The 16,232-nt window shown below is 30.5% G+C and overlaps 2 protein-coding genes and 2 long non-coding RNA genes across 4 annotated transcripts; 3 read left to right on the top strand and 1 right to left on the bottom strand.

Moving 5' to 3' along the window:
- Positions 1-2,444: 2,444 nt before the first annotated feature.
- On the bottom strand, positions 2,445-3,723 carry LOC114931731 (uncharacterized). Its single transcript, XM_029303885.2, has 3 exons — positions 3,214-3,723; positions 2,944-3,129; positions 2,445-2,501 (listed from the first exon to the last, which is right to left on the bottom strand). Exons 1-3 carry the CDS (start codon positions 3,518-3,520, stop codon positions 2,497-2,499), a joined length of 498 nt encoding a protein of 165 aa, XP_029159718.1. The 5' UTR covers positions 3,521-3,723; the 3' UTR covers positions 2,445-2,496.
- Positions 3,724-5,529: 1,806 nt separating this feature from the next.
- On the top strand, positions 5,530-6,974 carry LOC114931730 (uncharacterized). Its single transcript, XR_003819740.2, has 2 exons — positions 5,530-6,072; positions 6,264-6,974. It is a non-coding gene; the product is annotated as an uncharacterized LOC114931730 (long non-coding RNA).
- Positions 6,975-10,474: 3,500 nt separating this feature from the next.
- LOC146721275 (uncharacterized) lies at positions 10,475-11,783 on the top strand. Its single transcript, XR_014925741.1, has 4 exons — positions 10,475-10,784; positions 10,950-11,027; positions 11,187-11,451; positions 11,622-11,783. It is a non-coding gene; the product is annotated as an uncharacterized LOC146721275 (long non-coding RNA).
- A 387-nt stretch (positions 11,784-12,170) lies between these two features.
- Positions 12,171-16,024, top strand: LOC114943500 (uncharacterized). The gene is made up of 4 exons (XM_085487208.1): positions 12,171-12,324; positions 12,495-12,761; positions 13,023-13,847; positions 14,388-16,024. Exons 3-4 carry the CDS (start codon positions 13,325-13,327, stop codon positions 16,022-16,024), a joined length of 2,160 nt encoding a protein of 719 aa, XP_085343334.1. The 5' UTR covers positions 12,171-12,324; positions 12,495-12,761; positions 13,023-13,324.
- The last annotated feature ends 208 nt before the right edge of the window (positions 16,025-16,232 follow it).

Here is a 16,232-nt window from a genome sequence, read left to right as displayed (position 1 = left end):
GGCCTGACCTTTTCATTTTTATGATTTTTTTAGGATATAATTGTATGTATATCTAATGTTATTATTCGTACACTATTGTTTTCATCATTATATAACAAAATATATCTTTTGATGATTAATATAGAGAGATTTATTGTCGATAATAATATATTTGTTATTTTGTCGCCAAAACTACCAATCTACGAAAATCATTGTGATATAAAGGTTGTTATAGCGACAGTCATAAAATATACCTATATATCGTTGAAATATTGGAAATTAATTTTTTTGTCGCCAAAACTACTTTGTCGCCAAAACTACCAATTATTGCAATGTAAAGGCTGTTATGGCGACAGTCATGAAATCTGCCTATATATATATATCTGCCTATTAACAAAGTACAGAAATTAACGCGGAAAGCTATTATATATTTATTAATGCTTTTAAATGAATATTTATGTATATATTTGAATTGCTTGCTTATTCGATGAATGATAGCAAAAGAAGTATTTTTTGGATGTATTGTATATATTATATGTCAATTGGCTATTTTAACGACATCCCAAAAGAGATATACTTTTTTGCTATCATTCATCAAATAAGTAAGCAATTCAAATATAACGTCCATACATTTGCATTTTCATAAATCCAAGAATTTATCTAAAAAAGTTGTCTATTCATTTACAGCAGTATTATTATGTAAGACGGTACACATAAATATAAACTTTAAAGTATAAATTATATACAAATATAATATTGATATTAATACAGAATTATTTTTTTTATTTCCAAATATATTCCAAGATATAACTTCAAGAATCTCTGCAAATAAATTCATGAGCGTTGATAATTTTATTACAGAACGTAAGATTCTATTAGCAGAGACTATAATATTAAGCTCTCGCATAAAAGATTTTCATGATTCGTAATGTATTTTTTCTTGATATCGGTGAAACTTAGATCTGTGGTTTGCCCATTATTATTCACTAATTGTTATCTTCTGCTAAAATAAAAATAAATAAGATATAATATTAATAAGCAGCGTGACATGAAAATATTCTTTGTGTGTACTGCAATCTTACCCTTAACTGTTATCATAATAATTCAGGCTTCCTTTAGGTTTAACAAACAGATGGATAAAGTGAAAAAAATTTATATGGTAATTGCACCATATTTATCCCATTACTTATACATGTTGCACACTATGCATTATTTTAGAAAAGGTCCCATTAAAAATAGAAAAAAATTGATTAAAAAATTATTAAACTTACGTTACATACTCTTTATTACCTACAAACTATAACTATGAAAATATAACAATACTCACTTTAAATTAAATGTGTTCTATACATTCTATAGTATAAGTTCCACCGAATATCAGTAAGAAATCCATTACAAAGCATGAGAATCTTTTATGCGAAAGCTTATTTTACAGTCTCCGCTATTGGAAGCTTATGTTCTGTGATAAAATGGTCAACGCTTCTTCATTAGCTTGCAGTGTCTGTTAAAGCAATAATGATTTCATATATTTGACAAGTTAGAAGATTGAGTAGCATTTATATTGCTATTCAGTTACTGAATATATCAGTGAAGCCTGTTCTTTAGCATGACATACCCAAATGCAGCATGTTGTATATTATCTATATCACAAAAGAAAATTTTTATATTTTATTTTTAACCGCTTCACACACACACGCACAATAATTATTTATATATAAATATTTGAATTATCTATGTAATTAATAATATATTCCAACAAGTACTCATTAATATTTGCTTACTTTCTGAGTGGCTGTAAATGTAAACTAATTATATATTGATACATTTTATACACAAAATGAATTTGAAAAATTATAATAAATTTACAATAAATTGCCAAAAGTCACATTTTGCTACTTCTAAAACCTAATTATTTAAAATTCCTCAACATTTATTCAAATTCCTATTAGAATGTAGTAAAACAAAAAAATTATAATTCTTAAACTAAAACATAATACAGTTTGAAATGGGTTGGCATATTGTATAATACAAGGATCATCGTGCGCTGCATATTGGAGACAGCATAAAAAGAGATATATCTTTGACAGTCAAAATATGAATATATAGAATAAGAGACTTACAATTGCATACAATGTATCTAGATCTGAATGAAATATCTATGCATTAGTGCATTGCAAGCACTACATCTTTATACTACTAAAGTTATAAGTTCAGTGATATAGATAATTCGATGCATATGACATATAACTCCTTAAAAGATTGATATAAGTTATATACACACATTAACTGAATTGAAAAATACATGTCTTTATTTTTTGAACATGATATAACAATAAAAGCAGATTATATCTTTAATGAATATAATTAAACGTATCATATTTTTTAGTATAAGCTATAAAAAATAAATGCTTAGTATTGAAAGATAAATATATATGTATTGTCAATGAATAACGAAATCTCAAAGTCTTTTTAATTTAAAAATTTACATCTTCATGTCCTTTTTTGTTTTTCCTTTGCTTAATCTGTAAACAATAAATATTTTTTTATATGTATATGTATATATGTATGTATCTTCGTTAAACATATGTATAAATTTATATCTTTCTGTAATTATTATAAAATAAAAAATGTATAGATCTGAAAAATTGAAATTTAGCCAATGTAGAATATATGTCAATGAAATTGCATTTCTATTTTAATGTATTTTTGTAGATTTTAGATATATTGTATTTAAAATATAACTTTTTTCCAAAATATGTCTTAAACCAAAAAGGAGGATCTGTCTGTAACTCTTTGAATTCTAAACATAATTAGAAAGAAATAAGTAATAAATAATTAGAAAGAAATTAATAAGTCAGATTTCTTAAAACTTTGATTTCTATATGTATACATTTCACAGATTATATTGGCTAAATTTATTTCAATTTTAAAGAGCAATTAGAAACATTTGTTCAAAATACATACATAACACAAACTTTACTGCCCACTGTTGGCATTGATTACATTTTAAAAGAGGAAGCAGTCCTTCTATTGTTAGTGGAAGACGTTTAATGCAATAGGCACAATATGCATGTCCACATCTTAAGGCATTGATCTTGTTTTCCACAAGTGGAACATAACATTTATTACATACTGGTGTGCTTTCTACAACTGAAAGATAACTTTGCTTAATTTATCTCGATATTTATATATATGTATGTAATAAATAGACAAATATATTATGTAGAAACTTACGATTTCTAACAGCTGTTCCACAGGCCAAACATGGAAATAAACATTTGCCCAACATATTTAATGTACAGGTCGTAACTTTCAAATCTTCGGAATAAGTTTCCCTTAATACATATGCTAATCGTTTCATTTCTTTATAAACAGTTTCCCGAAATGGACGTATATTTAGATTAATTTCAACGACTTCATCGTTTGTAAGAAATACTTTTTTACATAAATTTTCTTCATCACTAGTACACCTTTCTACTTCATATCGCATTTTGCATGGATTTCTTCGACATACACGAAGCATATAATCACGACAAATCATGTTAAAAATATAAAACGCAAAATAGAGTAAATAAAAATAAATTAGCAAATGGCTAAATAAAAAACGACAAAAGCAAAAACAACACGAGCGAATTAAACCACACAAATAGAGTATAGCGTTTTTGAATGAAGGAAGTTTAATCGATCTGAGAGCGATCAATAGGTGCGTTCAGAATACACAACAGTTGAGCAACGTTACTAGATTAAGCTATATTTATATCGCTATTTAATATATAAAATCTAGTAATGTTGCTCAACTGTTGTGTGTTCTGAACACACCCAATGACGTCATTGACCAATCACAACCATTTATTCTTCAAAGAAATGGTTGTGATTGGTCATTGATCGCTTTCGGATCGATCAAACCTGCTTCATTGACTATGGGCTCCTGCAACGCGTGCCGCGCGGCGGAAGCCGACGCGATAGCCAATGGTAAAAATTGGATCGAATCAACTTTTGACGCGCGGTAGAAGTTATGTATCTATTATTTCCGAAAACGCGGCAGTCTGGGTATCGATTCTGTAACTTTTTTTAAAGTGAAAATGTGAAAAGTGAAAAATTCTCGCCAATCACGCAGTGATTTTAAAATGAAATCGATGTGCAATTGGTGGAAATTTTTCATTTTTCACGTTTTCACTTTAGAAAAAGTTACAGAATCGATACCCTGATTGGCTATCGCGTTGGCTTCTGCCGCGTGGCAAGCGTTGCCGCGTTCTGTGTGCAGAAGCTCTATGTTTCCACTAGCAGTCCTATAATAGGATCTAGTTTTCACCGAGAGTCCGAATCGAGTCAGAGTCAAAGATTTGTTCGCGTCACATGCCCCAACATGATCCTTTTCACTCCAATGCGATCCTATTGGAGCTTTTATCTAAATTATCCAATAGGATCGCATTGGAGTGAAAAGAAGCATGTTGGGCCCCAACATGCACAAGAGTGGCTTTTTACAACTAAAACATACTTGTAATTATTAATTATAATTATTATTAATTAATAATCATTTTAATTAAATTTTTAAATTTAAGTAAATTATTTATATGTAAACTTAAATATATTTATAATTAATAAATTACTTTATATTTGAAATATATTTTTTTATTAATATTGATTTATAATATTAAATTAATATAATATTATATATTTCTTATATTTTATATTTTATTTTTCTCGCATTTTGGATCGCATATGACAATACGACTCGCCGTCAGTGACGGCCCGTCGCCAGTATTTCAGAGTCTGAAATCCAGATTAGAAATTCGCTCGAAATTCTTAATTATATTTAGAATTTTGAAGTCGTCACGTATCCCTCTAATACCCCCATCCGGCGGCTGGATTCCGGGACCGTTCTGAACGGCCCGGCGGTGGGGATCGTGACGTGACATACAGAGGGTTCTCCGATCGTACTGACTGCAAATGTGGCTGGTCCGTCTGCAAATATGCAGCACTGGGTCAAAGTCGAGTTGGGGCACAGAGCTTATACTAATGGAGAGGTCGTAGCGCGCGTGAAAAAGATCGAATAAGAGAGAAAAAAATATTAATATTTCTGTATTAAGGGGATGCCGGAGTGACGGCCGAACTTTGATAGGTTAGCACCACACATATCCAAACATATACACGTATACACATATACACACGATAGGTTAGTACCACACATATCCACACATATGCACGTATACGCATATACACACACACATATGCGTGAAAATGTTTTTAATATATAACTTTTTTATTAGACTTGCAATCTCACTTTTATTGTTTATTAATATTTCTTCATGTTAACCCTATCGCGTATACTATATTTTATGCACAGATAAACTGCAGAACTATTTTTATTAAATAAGTATTGTTACGAACTGACATGAAAGAAGCCGATAACAAAACTGTAATTTTTGATTTTTATATGATTTATATATGGAATTATAGCTAACGCGGTCCTATTTTTATAAGTACTTTAATCGTGGAAAAGGATTTATTGATTCGCATAGTCAATAAAAAGATATCCCAAATAATCTCTATATATTCGCATTCGGTCGGTAAAAACGTACCTCCGGCATCCCCTTAATAATAGACCGTCAATCACCGTCAAACGATTCTACATCAATTTATGTAAAAAAATTTTAAATATTATGGGGTGCTAACTGAAAAAAGTAGCAAAATTTGTTTATAATTAAACTAATTACCGTCAAACGTTTATAATGGACCATCATTGATCATCAAACGACCATCAAACGATTGCATTCAAAAGAAATCGAATCGGTTGTAAATGGGGTGCTAACTATATGAAGCCGATTTTACGATGAATGTAAACCCGGCTTAAGAACGAACTACGAATACCGGCCTTAGGTGTCATACATAGTATATACGTTGTATCTAGTATAACTTTCAGTTAATACCATATATCATTGCTGTTGTCGTTTATATTATTCTATTATCATTTTATCTTGCTAGTGTCGTTTTATCTTGCTATTGTCATTTTATAAGAAAAATCTTTATTGTCGTTTGTTGTCATTTGTTATTACCGTTTTATAAGAAACAGATGTCTTATTACGGTTCAAGGTAAGAAATATCTAAATATCTTACCATTCAGCAAATTTTTAAATATTTTACGAATCTTTCTTATCATTTTTATTATATAATTAAACAATTTTACAATTATACAATTCTTTTTCTCTTTTTGATTATACTTCTTTACAATTATATAATTTTTTAAAATTATATTTCACTGTGAAAAATGCTTTTTGTTTCAGGAAGTCAATTGTTAAAGATTGCTTAAATTTTACAAATAATTGTTGTTTTGATCCAGATTGCAGGCTTTTACATAGATACAAATACTGCTTTCAATATCAGAATACCACATGTCGCAATAAAAGATGTCAATTTTTACATTGTACCAGCGTGGAACAACTTCGCTATGAACAAACAGGAATAATGACTGAGAATATGAAAAGAGAAGTCGGCCGAACTCCACAACATACTAATATATGTGGGGATTTTAAAATTAAAACTTGCAACAGACCAAAGTGTAAATTGCGGCATATCAAAGTACAAGATTTAAAGCCAATGACATGTGTCAATGATATAAGTGTTACAAATTTTGGTGCTGGAGATTGCGGACACATATTATGCTTAAATTGTGCTGTACGAACCTCACAGGATGTGGATGGACCAGCATTAAAAATATTATGTCCAATATGTAGATGTGAAAATGAATATAAAAAACTATATTAAATATTCTTAATACCTTTATAAAAATACTATGCGGAAATTTATGCGGAAGTCTTTCTTGATAATATTTCAAAATAAATAAATATTAAATATATTAAATTAAAGATAAATATATAATTTATGGAAGATAACCTCGACCGTGATATACATGTTTTATAGGATCATGAATTACCTGAATTACCTTAAAAAGAGAGTTAACTATTACTAATTATTTATTAAAAAGTTAAAAAATATGTTATTGTTTTTGTTATATTTTATGTAGTACTTTGTTTTTTATTCACTTGCTATTATAATTTTATAAGAAAGGATGTCTTACTACAAGATGGATTACAATTACATTTTTGTTTTATAATTGTACAATTCTTTTCTTGATTAGATATGTCACAATAAAAAATGCTTTTTAGAAGACCAATTATTCAAGATTGCATTACAGTTAGATACATATAATTGTTGTCTTAATCCGGATTGTGGTTTCCTATAATAGCCTGTGTAATATCTTATTACATTTCCTATAATCTATAAATAATGTATTTTGTTTTCTTGTTAAAAATATAAATACACATATAATTTATAAATTTATTCTTGTTCTAATTATATGTATTAAAGTAAATAATGTATCTGCATAATTCTGAAAAAATTGAAATTATTTTGTCTAATGCAAAATGTATGCAAATGATATTGTGTTTCTATTTTAATGTAATTTCTATATTTCATAATATTTTATGATAATTTTTCACGTGGAAAAGAAAAAGAAGAGAAAGGAACGGTGTATAAATTTAGCTAAACAGAACAGATTTACTAATAGGATATTTCATGATAAATATTCTACTAGTGTGTTTATCATACAATATAAATCAGAAATATAAAATATAGAAATTACATTAAAATTAAAACACAATATTATTCGCATATATTTGCATTGAATCAACTAATTTCAATTTTTCAAAATTATGTAGATACATTTTTTATTTTAATATAATTAAAATAGGAATATAAATTTATATATTATATGTACATTTATGTTTTTAACAAAAAAACGAAACATTCATATTTACAAATTAGGATTATGAATATTGGCCTTTCTCTGCTAAATGTAGTTACATGACGTAATTGCGCCTGCGTATAAAAGGTCTGTTCTTTTCAGCTGAACTGGCTGCAGTAGTTTAGAGGTTGTCTTTTTCCTTCCAATGTTGAGCAAAAGACATCCTCTGAACTAGTGCAGCCAGTTCAGCTGAAAAGAACAGACCTAAAGTCTAATGGCTTCTGCACACAGGACGCGGAAATGCTTGCCGCGCGACAAGAAGCGACGCGATAGCTAATAAACCTACAGCTCTTATTAAAAAGGTATGTTGATTAGTTACCGCGTCGCTTCTTGCCGCGCGGCAAGCATTTCCATGTCCTGTGTGCAGGAGCCATTACTCTCTGCATACCAATGTTTGAAAAAGGTATGAAAAGTGCGGAAACCATTACTATTACCCCTGGTCCACAATAGGTGATTTAAGCTCTAAGCTTTAAGAAATTGATCAATCACAGTTAGGTATTAGGAGAATACTCGACTATAGATTTGTTCGCGTCACATTCCCCAACATGCTCCTTTTCACTCCAATGCGATCCTATTGGATAATTTGGATAAAAGCTCCAATAGGATCGCATTGGAGTGAAAAGGAGCATGTTGGGGCATGTGACGCGAACAAATCTATAGTCGAGTATTCTCCTAATACCTAACTGTGATTGATCAATTTCTTAAAGCTTAGAGCTCCTTTTCACTCCAATGCGATCCTATTGGATAATTTGGATAAAAGCTCCAATAGGATCGCATTGGAGTGAAAAGGAGCATGTTGGGGTATGTGACGCGAACAAACCTTAAGATTGGTCAATTTCTTAAAACTTAGGGTTTAAATCACCTATTGTGGACCAGGGGTTAGAATTTTATATTTAATTTTTTATATTTAAGATCGTTTTAAGGTCGGGTTCACCGATAGGTGATTTAAACCCTAAGGCTGGCTTCACATGGAGCGTAACTTGCACCGACCAATCACATTATCTCATTTGCAGCTGATACTCAAATGAGACGATGTGATTGGTCGCCGCAAGTTACGCTTTACGCAAGTTACGCCTCATGTGACGGCACCCTAAGGTTGGAGTCCCATGGAGCAGATTGTGCGGAAGCGGAATTAGCGGATTACCAATCACGAGATTGTTCTGATGTAACCTTTTCAAAGATTACGTCGAAGCAGTTCTGTGATTGGTGATCCGCTAATTCCATTTCCGTGCAATCCACTCTATGGGACTTCAGCCTAAGCTTTAAGGCCATTGCACGTAAAAAAGTTTTAGTTATAACCGTAGGATTTGACCAATCGCGTTGTTTGATTCTTACTGCTACGGTTATGGATGGCCGAATCGAGCAACGTAATAGGTTGAATCTTACGGTTACGACTAAAACTTTTTACGTGCAATGGTTTTAAGGCAGCGCGAGTAACCTCACCGAAAAGAAATACGTCACTGTTTAAAACTTAGGTTGCGTTCCAAAACGTCCTCTTCGAGGAAAATTTTACTTAAAAAGCTATAGTGTACGTTACGTGCATTATAAATTTTCAGTGGAATTTTCCTCGAAGAGGACGTTTTGGAACGCAGCCTTAAATGATAAGGCTTAGGGCTTATATCACTTATTGTATGCCGGGACTTAGGCCTAAATTCATAGTCCGATCTTATATTTAAGATCGTCTTAAGTCCGAGCTTAAGACGCCACGGAGCCATTTGATTGGTTGAACAGAATCTTAAGTCAACCACCGACCAGATTTAAGACGATCTTGAATATAAGATCGGACTATGAATACCGGTCTATGAATATCGGTCATATGGCTCCTGCTCACAGGACGCGGAAATGCTTGGCGCGCGGCAAAAGCGACGCGGTAGCCAATAAATTACAGCTCTTAAGGTGCCTTTTTATGCTGACGTTAGACGGTAAATTTCAGCGTCAAAAGACGCCATGTGATCAAAATTGACGAATTGGTATCTTTATTTTTGGTCACGTGACGTTTTTGACGCTGAAAATGAGCATCGAGCGTCTCCATGAATTTGCACCTTTAAGGCGCAATTTCACGTGCCGCTAAAACAAGCGATGCACTGTCACAGATTAGTTGATAGTGTCGTGTATACTGAAGAAAACATAATGTGTTGATGACATGCGAAAATAATTAATAAATCTTGCACTTTCTGATCTTATATATGGTAAGGTAACTTTATAAAAGCCATGCTCGTTACGATTTTGAAACAGCAGTGCAAAACTTTTTTTTAGAATATCTTTTTTGAGTTTGATTTGTCAACAGCAAACTAATAGCAAAAATAATATCATTGTTATATTTGATTTCACTTTCTCGAATCATGTACGATTACAATTTAGTAGCCAATTGTTATATTTTTGTTTTCTAGAAGCCATTGCGTAATATACAAATTAATATAACTGGTTATACACAAATAATGCAAATTTTGTTTTTAACTGATTACACAAACGACGCAAAATTTGTCTCTCAACTTTCAATTCTGTCGCGCTACTATCCATTTCATGTCAAAAATTATCGCTGTTTAGTTTAGCGACAAAAGTTGTCACGTGATCATTTTTGTCGCTCAAACAATCGGTTTCAGCGGCTCGTGAAAAGGCACCTTTAATAAAAAGTGGTACGTTGATTGGCTACCGCGTCGCTTCTTGCCGCGTAGCAAGGCATTCCGCGTCCTTTGTGCAGCCATTACTCGCTACCATAGAAACTCGATACCAAAAAAAGCGCGAAAGCCATTACCGTTAGAATTATTACGTCTTACTTTGATGGTCGTTTATTTTGCTATTGTTAATTTGTCGTTTAATTTGCTATTGTTGTTTTGCTACTGTTGTTTTAATTAGACAAACGAAATACTAATATTAAAATTAATTGATGCAAAAATCAAAATGTATTATCTATTATGTACCAACAAATATTATAGTGTCTACAACATAAAACAGCTAAAGACAAAAAAGATTAAAAAATCATGCATTATTGCAACCAACAGTAAGTACAATAAAATATAAATTCATATACTTTAAAATAAAGAAAATATCTAGAACATTCAAATTCTAATATGATTTATTTGTATGATTCATTTTTTGTAATAAAAGTGCAAAGTATTATAATTTTATGAGCAATTATGTATTTAAAGTTCGATTGTTATTTTAGAAAAAAAATTCAGCTTGCAAAAGATTGCAGATAATCTAAACAAGAAGATTCCAAAAGTGAAGTTAACAACTTTATCAGGTATTATTATATATATGTTCAATTAATGTATAATTGTTATGTTAAATCTTTAACATAATACAATTATGTTCATGAAAAATGGTTTAAAGTTTTATAATTAGTACATAAAGTTTACTTATAAAATTATATTTACTTTATCTTCATAAATTTGTTTTAAAGATTTTCAACCAACTGCCAATTCCAATGCTACGTTAAATGTTGATACATCAAATGTGACATGAAATCAAAGAAAGCACTTGCCTTCCGTCAAGCAGTAACTGTGATACTGAACAATGCAATATAAAGTCTAATTTTAATTTGATAAGTTGTGATAATACAAATGACAGTGATAATATTAAAGATTCTGCGCATTTGACTGCAGATGCTCCTTGTATCGATGAGAATCTTAATACATTAGTTGTTAGTAACAATATTGAGAAAAGCGGTGAGTCTATGATATACATATAATCAATCAAATTTTAATACATTATACAGCAGACATTCTAGATACAGTCTTTCTACGTATTTTGCGTGACAACACATTAACAGCTTTTGCAACATCATCAGTTGCTTGCAATAAAATGTCTCTACCCTATTTTTTATCTTATTTCACAGATTCTCCAACAACTGTCAATTCCAATGCTACTTTAAATGTTGATGCATCATATGTGACATTTGAAATCGAAGAAGGCACTTGCGTTCCATCAAGCAGTAACTGTGATACTGAACAGTGCAATATAAAGTCTGATTTTAATTTGATAAGTTGTGATAATACAAATGACAGTAATAATATTAAAGATTCTGCGCATTTGACTGTAGATGCTCCTTGTATCGATGAGAATCTTAATACATTAGTTGTTAGTAACAATATTGAGAAAAGCGGTGAGTCTATGATATACATATAATTAATCAAATTTTAATACATTATACAGCAGACATTCTAGATACAGTCTTTCTACGTATTTTGCCTGACAACACATTAACAGCTTTTGCAACATCATCAGTTGCTTGCAATAAAATGTCTCTACCCTATTTTTTATCTTATTTCACAGATTCTCCAACAACTGTCAATTCCAATGCTATTTAAATGTTGATGCATCATATGTGACATTTGAAATCGAAGAAGGCACTTGCGTTCCATCAAGCAGTAACTATGATACTGAACAGTGCAATATAAAGTCTGATTTTAATTTGATAAGTTGTGATAATACAAATGACAGTGATAATATTAAAGATTCTGCGCATTTGACTGTAGATGCTCCTTGTATCGATGAGAATCTTAATACATTAGTTGTTAGTAACAATATTGAGAAAAGCGGTGAGTCTATGATATACATATAATTAATCAAATTTTAATACATTATACAGCAGACATTCTAGATACAGTCTTTCTACGTATTTTGTCTGACAACACATTAACAGCTTTTGCAACATCATCAGTTGCTTGCAATAAAATGTCTCTACCCTATTTTTTATCTTATTTCACAGATTCTCCAACAACTGTCAATTTCAATGCTATTTTAAATGTTGATGCATCATATGTGACATTTGAAATCGAAGAAGGCACTTGCGTTCCATCAAGTAGTAACTGTGATACTGAACAGTGCAATATAAAGTCTGATTTTAATTTGATAAGTTGTGATAATACAAATGACAGTGATAATATTGAAGATTCTGCGCATTTGACTGTAGATCCTCCTTGTATCGATGAAAATTTTAATACATTAATTGTTAGTAACACTATTGAGATAAGCGGTAAGTGTATAACGTATACTTAATCAGATTACAAAACATTATGCGGAGCATGTTCTAATATTTATTGCCAGTACTGAAAATCTATAATATACATAAACTATAGATTTTCAGTACTGACTGTGTATATCGAATATGCCCACAGTGATCATTCTATATGCAGTTTTATTTACATATTTTGCGTTACAATACATTACAGCTTTTGCAACATCAGTTACTTGCAATAAAAGTTCTCTACTTTATTTTCATAAATTTTGTTTACAGATTCTTTGCCAGCTATTAATTCTAATGCTACGTTCAGTATTGATACAGCAAATGTGAATTACGATATCGAAAATGTTTCGACAATAACTAAGATTTCGGATGTTAAACAGAGCGTTCAATGTTGTAATAAATTTTATTCTACTTCTAAAATATGTGAAAATGCGAATGTTATTGAGAAATTTAGAAAAACTAAAAAACCTAAAAAAACTCCGAAGATTCTAGAAATACAAAATGTTAAGATATTACTAAAGAAGATTCCAGTGCACACAGAGAAAGTTGATAATATTACAAATAGTATACAGATGAATAATACGTATAATATCGATAATAGTGATGTTTCTTCAAATGCAAACGGGACTTACGTTATCGATAATATTTCAAGTGAAACATCTTGTCCAGTTGCAGAATCTACACTCATAGAGAATCAGTTAGACTTAGAGTGTGAAATCCATAATAATAATTCTGAGTCTGATGATACATCCATTACATCTAAAAATAATTTAGATAGTAGTTTTCATTTGTCAGATTGTTCTAAGCTTGAAGACACAGATGAAGATGAAGATGAAAATGAAACTAAAAATACACATGAACGTACGATTAATACAAGTAAAAATAAATCTGTGAACAGGACATTAAATTTGACATCAACATTTTCATCTGAAGTATGTGATGATAGAAATATGTATGTGGAAACTTCCAATAATCCTAAATTAAAACAAAATATGTGCGTATATTGTGAAAAATTTCAAGCGCAAATTGCAAGACATTTAGAAACAGTACATAAAGAAGAAGAAGATGTGAAAAAGTTTCGTCTTTTACCTAAGGGTAAGTTGTATGTTATATACAAAGTTGCCAATACTATTTAGAATATCTAAAAGTTAATTGAAATCGAAGTTCCTAATGTGAAAATGTCAAAGAAAATCATTTATCATAGCTTTTCAAATTTTAATACTTTATATATTTAAAATTATACTTTTTAAAGTAAATATCTATTCAAGTTAATCACTCAAAATTTTAAAAATAGAATTTTGTTATCTATATTCGGCTAATTACATTCAAAAACGTTTTCTTGTTTAATCGCTCATAACTTGAAAACTGTGAATGCATCATCTTTCTTATTAACACATTTCCATATATAACTTGTACATATACTACTAAAGTATATGTATAACTTCATTTTAAACAATAGTCTTTAAATTTAAAAAAATATATAAAAAATTTTGCCAACTATAATATTTGATCAAATAATTTCTGATACTTTTCAAATATTAATAATTTATTGTGTGTATATTATGTGTAAAATTTTTAATAATTTACTTTTAATTTAATCATAATTTATTATACATTTTGTACTTACTATTTCAGGTAATCCGGAACGAAAGAAGATTTTTGGTCTACTTAGACAAAAAGGAAATTTCATATATAATACTAATTCTAACTTAAATAAAGGAGATTTAATTGTATGCCGGCGTCTAAGAAATGAATTGAATAGACAAGCAGCCGATTTTATTCCTTGTGCTAAATGCAAAGGGTTTTTTTCTAAAAATAATATAAGACATCATTTTGCATCATGTGCGCCAAAAAGGGAATATCCTCAAAGAAATGTTAAAATATTGGGACGTACTGTGGCTTGTCGAATTCATTACAGTGCAAATACACCATTAAGAAGATTGGTGTTCCCAGTAATGAGGGAAGACAGCGTAACTCAAATTATTAGATATGATGAACTGCTAATTGCTTTTGGTAATAAAATGTGTCAGAAGTATCGTCTCCAACATCAGCACGATATGATTAGAGCGCGACTGAGATTACTTGGACGATTTCTTATTGTTTTGAGAGATCTCGATAATAGTATAGTAGATTTCTCTTCAATATATAATCCAACAAATTATGAACAATGCATTAAAGCTGTAAATAAACTTGCACAATTCGATGAAAAGACTTGGACATATAAAATACCATCTATTGCAACATCTTTAGGAACACTTATAAAACAAATTGGGAAACTTTTAAGAAGTATATGCATTAAGAAACAAGATTGTAGCAAACAAACTGTGGTAGAAAATTTTTTGAAATTATTTGAAGAGGATTATCCTGTTGCTGTAAATAAAATTGTGTTTGAAACTCAAGGGCATCGAAAAAGGCAAAAGAATATTGTCTTGCCATCTATAGATGATATAAAAATATTCAATGCTTATCTCAAAGCTGAACGCATAAAAGCTCTAGAATCTTTACAAACAAATGGTTTCTCAATTCACGCATGGCGTATGTTAACTGAAATAACATTAATATCGATTATGATATTTAATAGAAGACGTGCTGGTAAACTGGAGCGTGTTTTAATTGAAAATTTGGAAAATTGTGCGGCAATTTCAAAAGAAGAAGCACCTGAATTATATAAATCTTTATCTAAATATGTACGGATGACAATACGCGGCAAATTAGGGAGAACGGTTCCTGTGTTACTCCATGAAGAAATATTAAAATGTATGCAAATGATTATTAATTATCGTAAAGATGCTGGCGTACCCGAAAATAATCCTTATATTTTTGGTATATATTCACTCGACAAAAGAAGATTCAAATATTTGAGAGCATGTGTATTAATGCGAAAATATTCTGTAATTTCTGGGGCAAAAATGCCAACTTCGTTACGAGGTACAATATTGCGGAAACATATTGCTACAGTATGTATGTCATTAGATATATCTGAACATGAAGTGAATAATCTAGCTGATTTCATGGGCCATCACGAAAAAATACATAAATCGCACTACAGACAGTCAATCGTAACAAAAGATTTGGCTATATCACGTTTACTCAAATACGCACAAGGAGGAGACACAACAGATGAAAGTGATAATGTTGATGATGAAAATGAAAACGGGGATGATTCGATTAATAATGATAACTCAGATTTAAGTTTAAATACTTCTGATACTTTATCATTAATACAAACGAGATCATCTAAACTGCCACTGTTCGAAAAATCGAACGTCTAATGCAAAAAAAAAAAAAAGCTTAAAACATTATTGCGTTAAAAAACTCATGCAATCATTTCGTTCACATGCAACATGCCTCATGCGTCACCTTATATTAATATTAATTCAAATAGCGCTCGGCCGCACAGGTATACGTATACCCCGCGCCTCCAAAAAGGAAGCGCTTACGTCAAATCACCGATAATGGTAAACACCGCGGTCGCGCTAG

Source organism: Nylanderia fulva, unplaced genomic scaffold (assembly GCF_048542155.1).
Source record: "Nylanderia fulva isolate GAGA-0341 unplaced genomic scaffold, ASM4854215v1 Scaffold51, whole genome shotgun sequence".
NCBI classification, from domain to species: Eukaryota; Metazoa; Arthropoda; class Insecta; order Hymenoptera; family Formicidae; genus Nylanderia; species Nylanderia fulva.
This window is presented reverse-complemented; position numbering and strand designations above follow the sequence as displayed.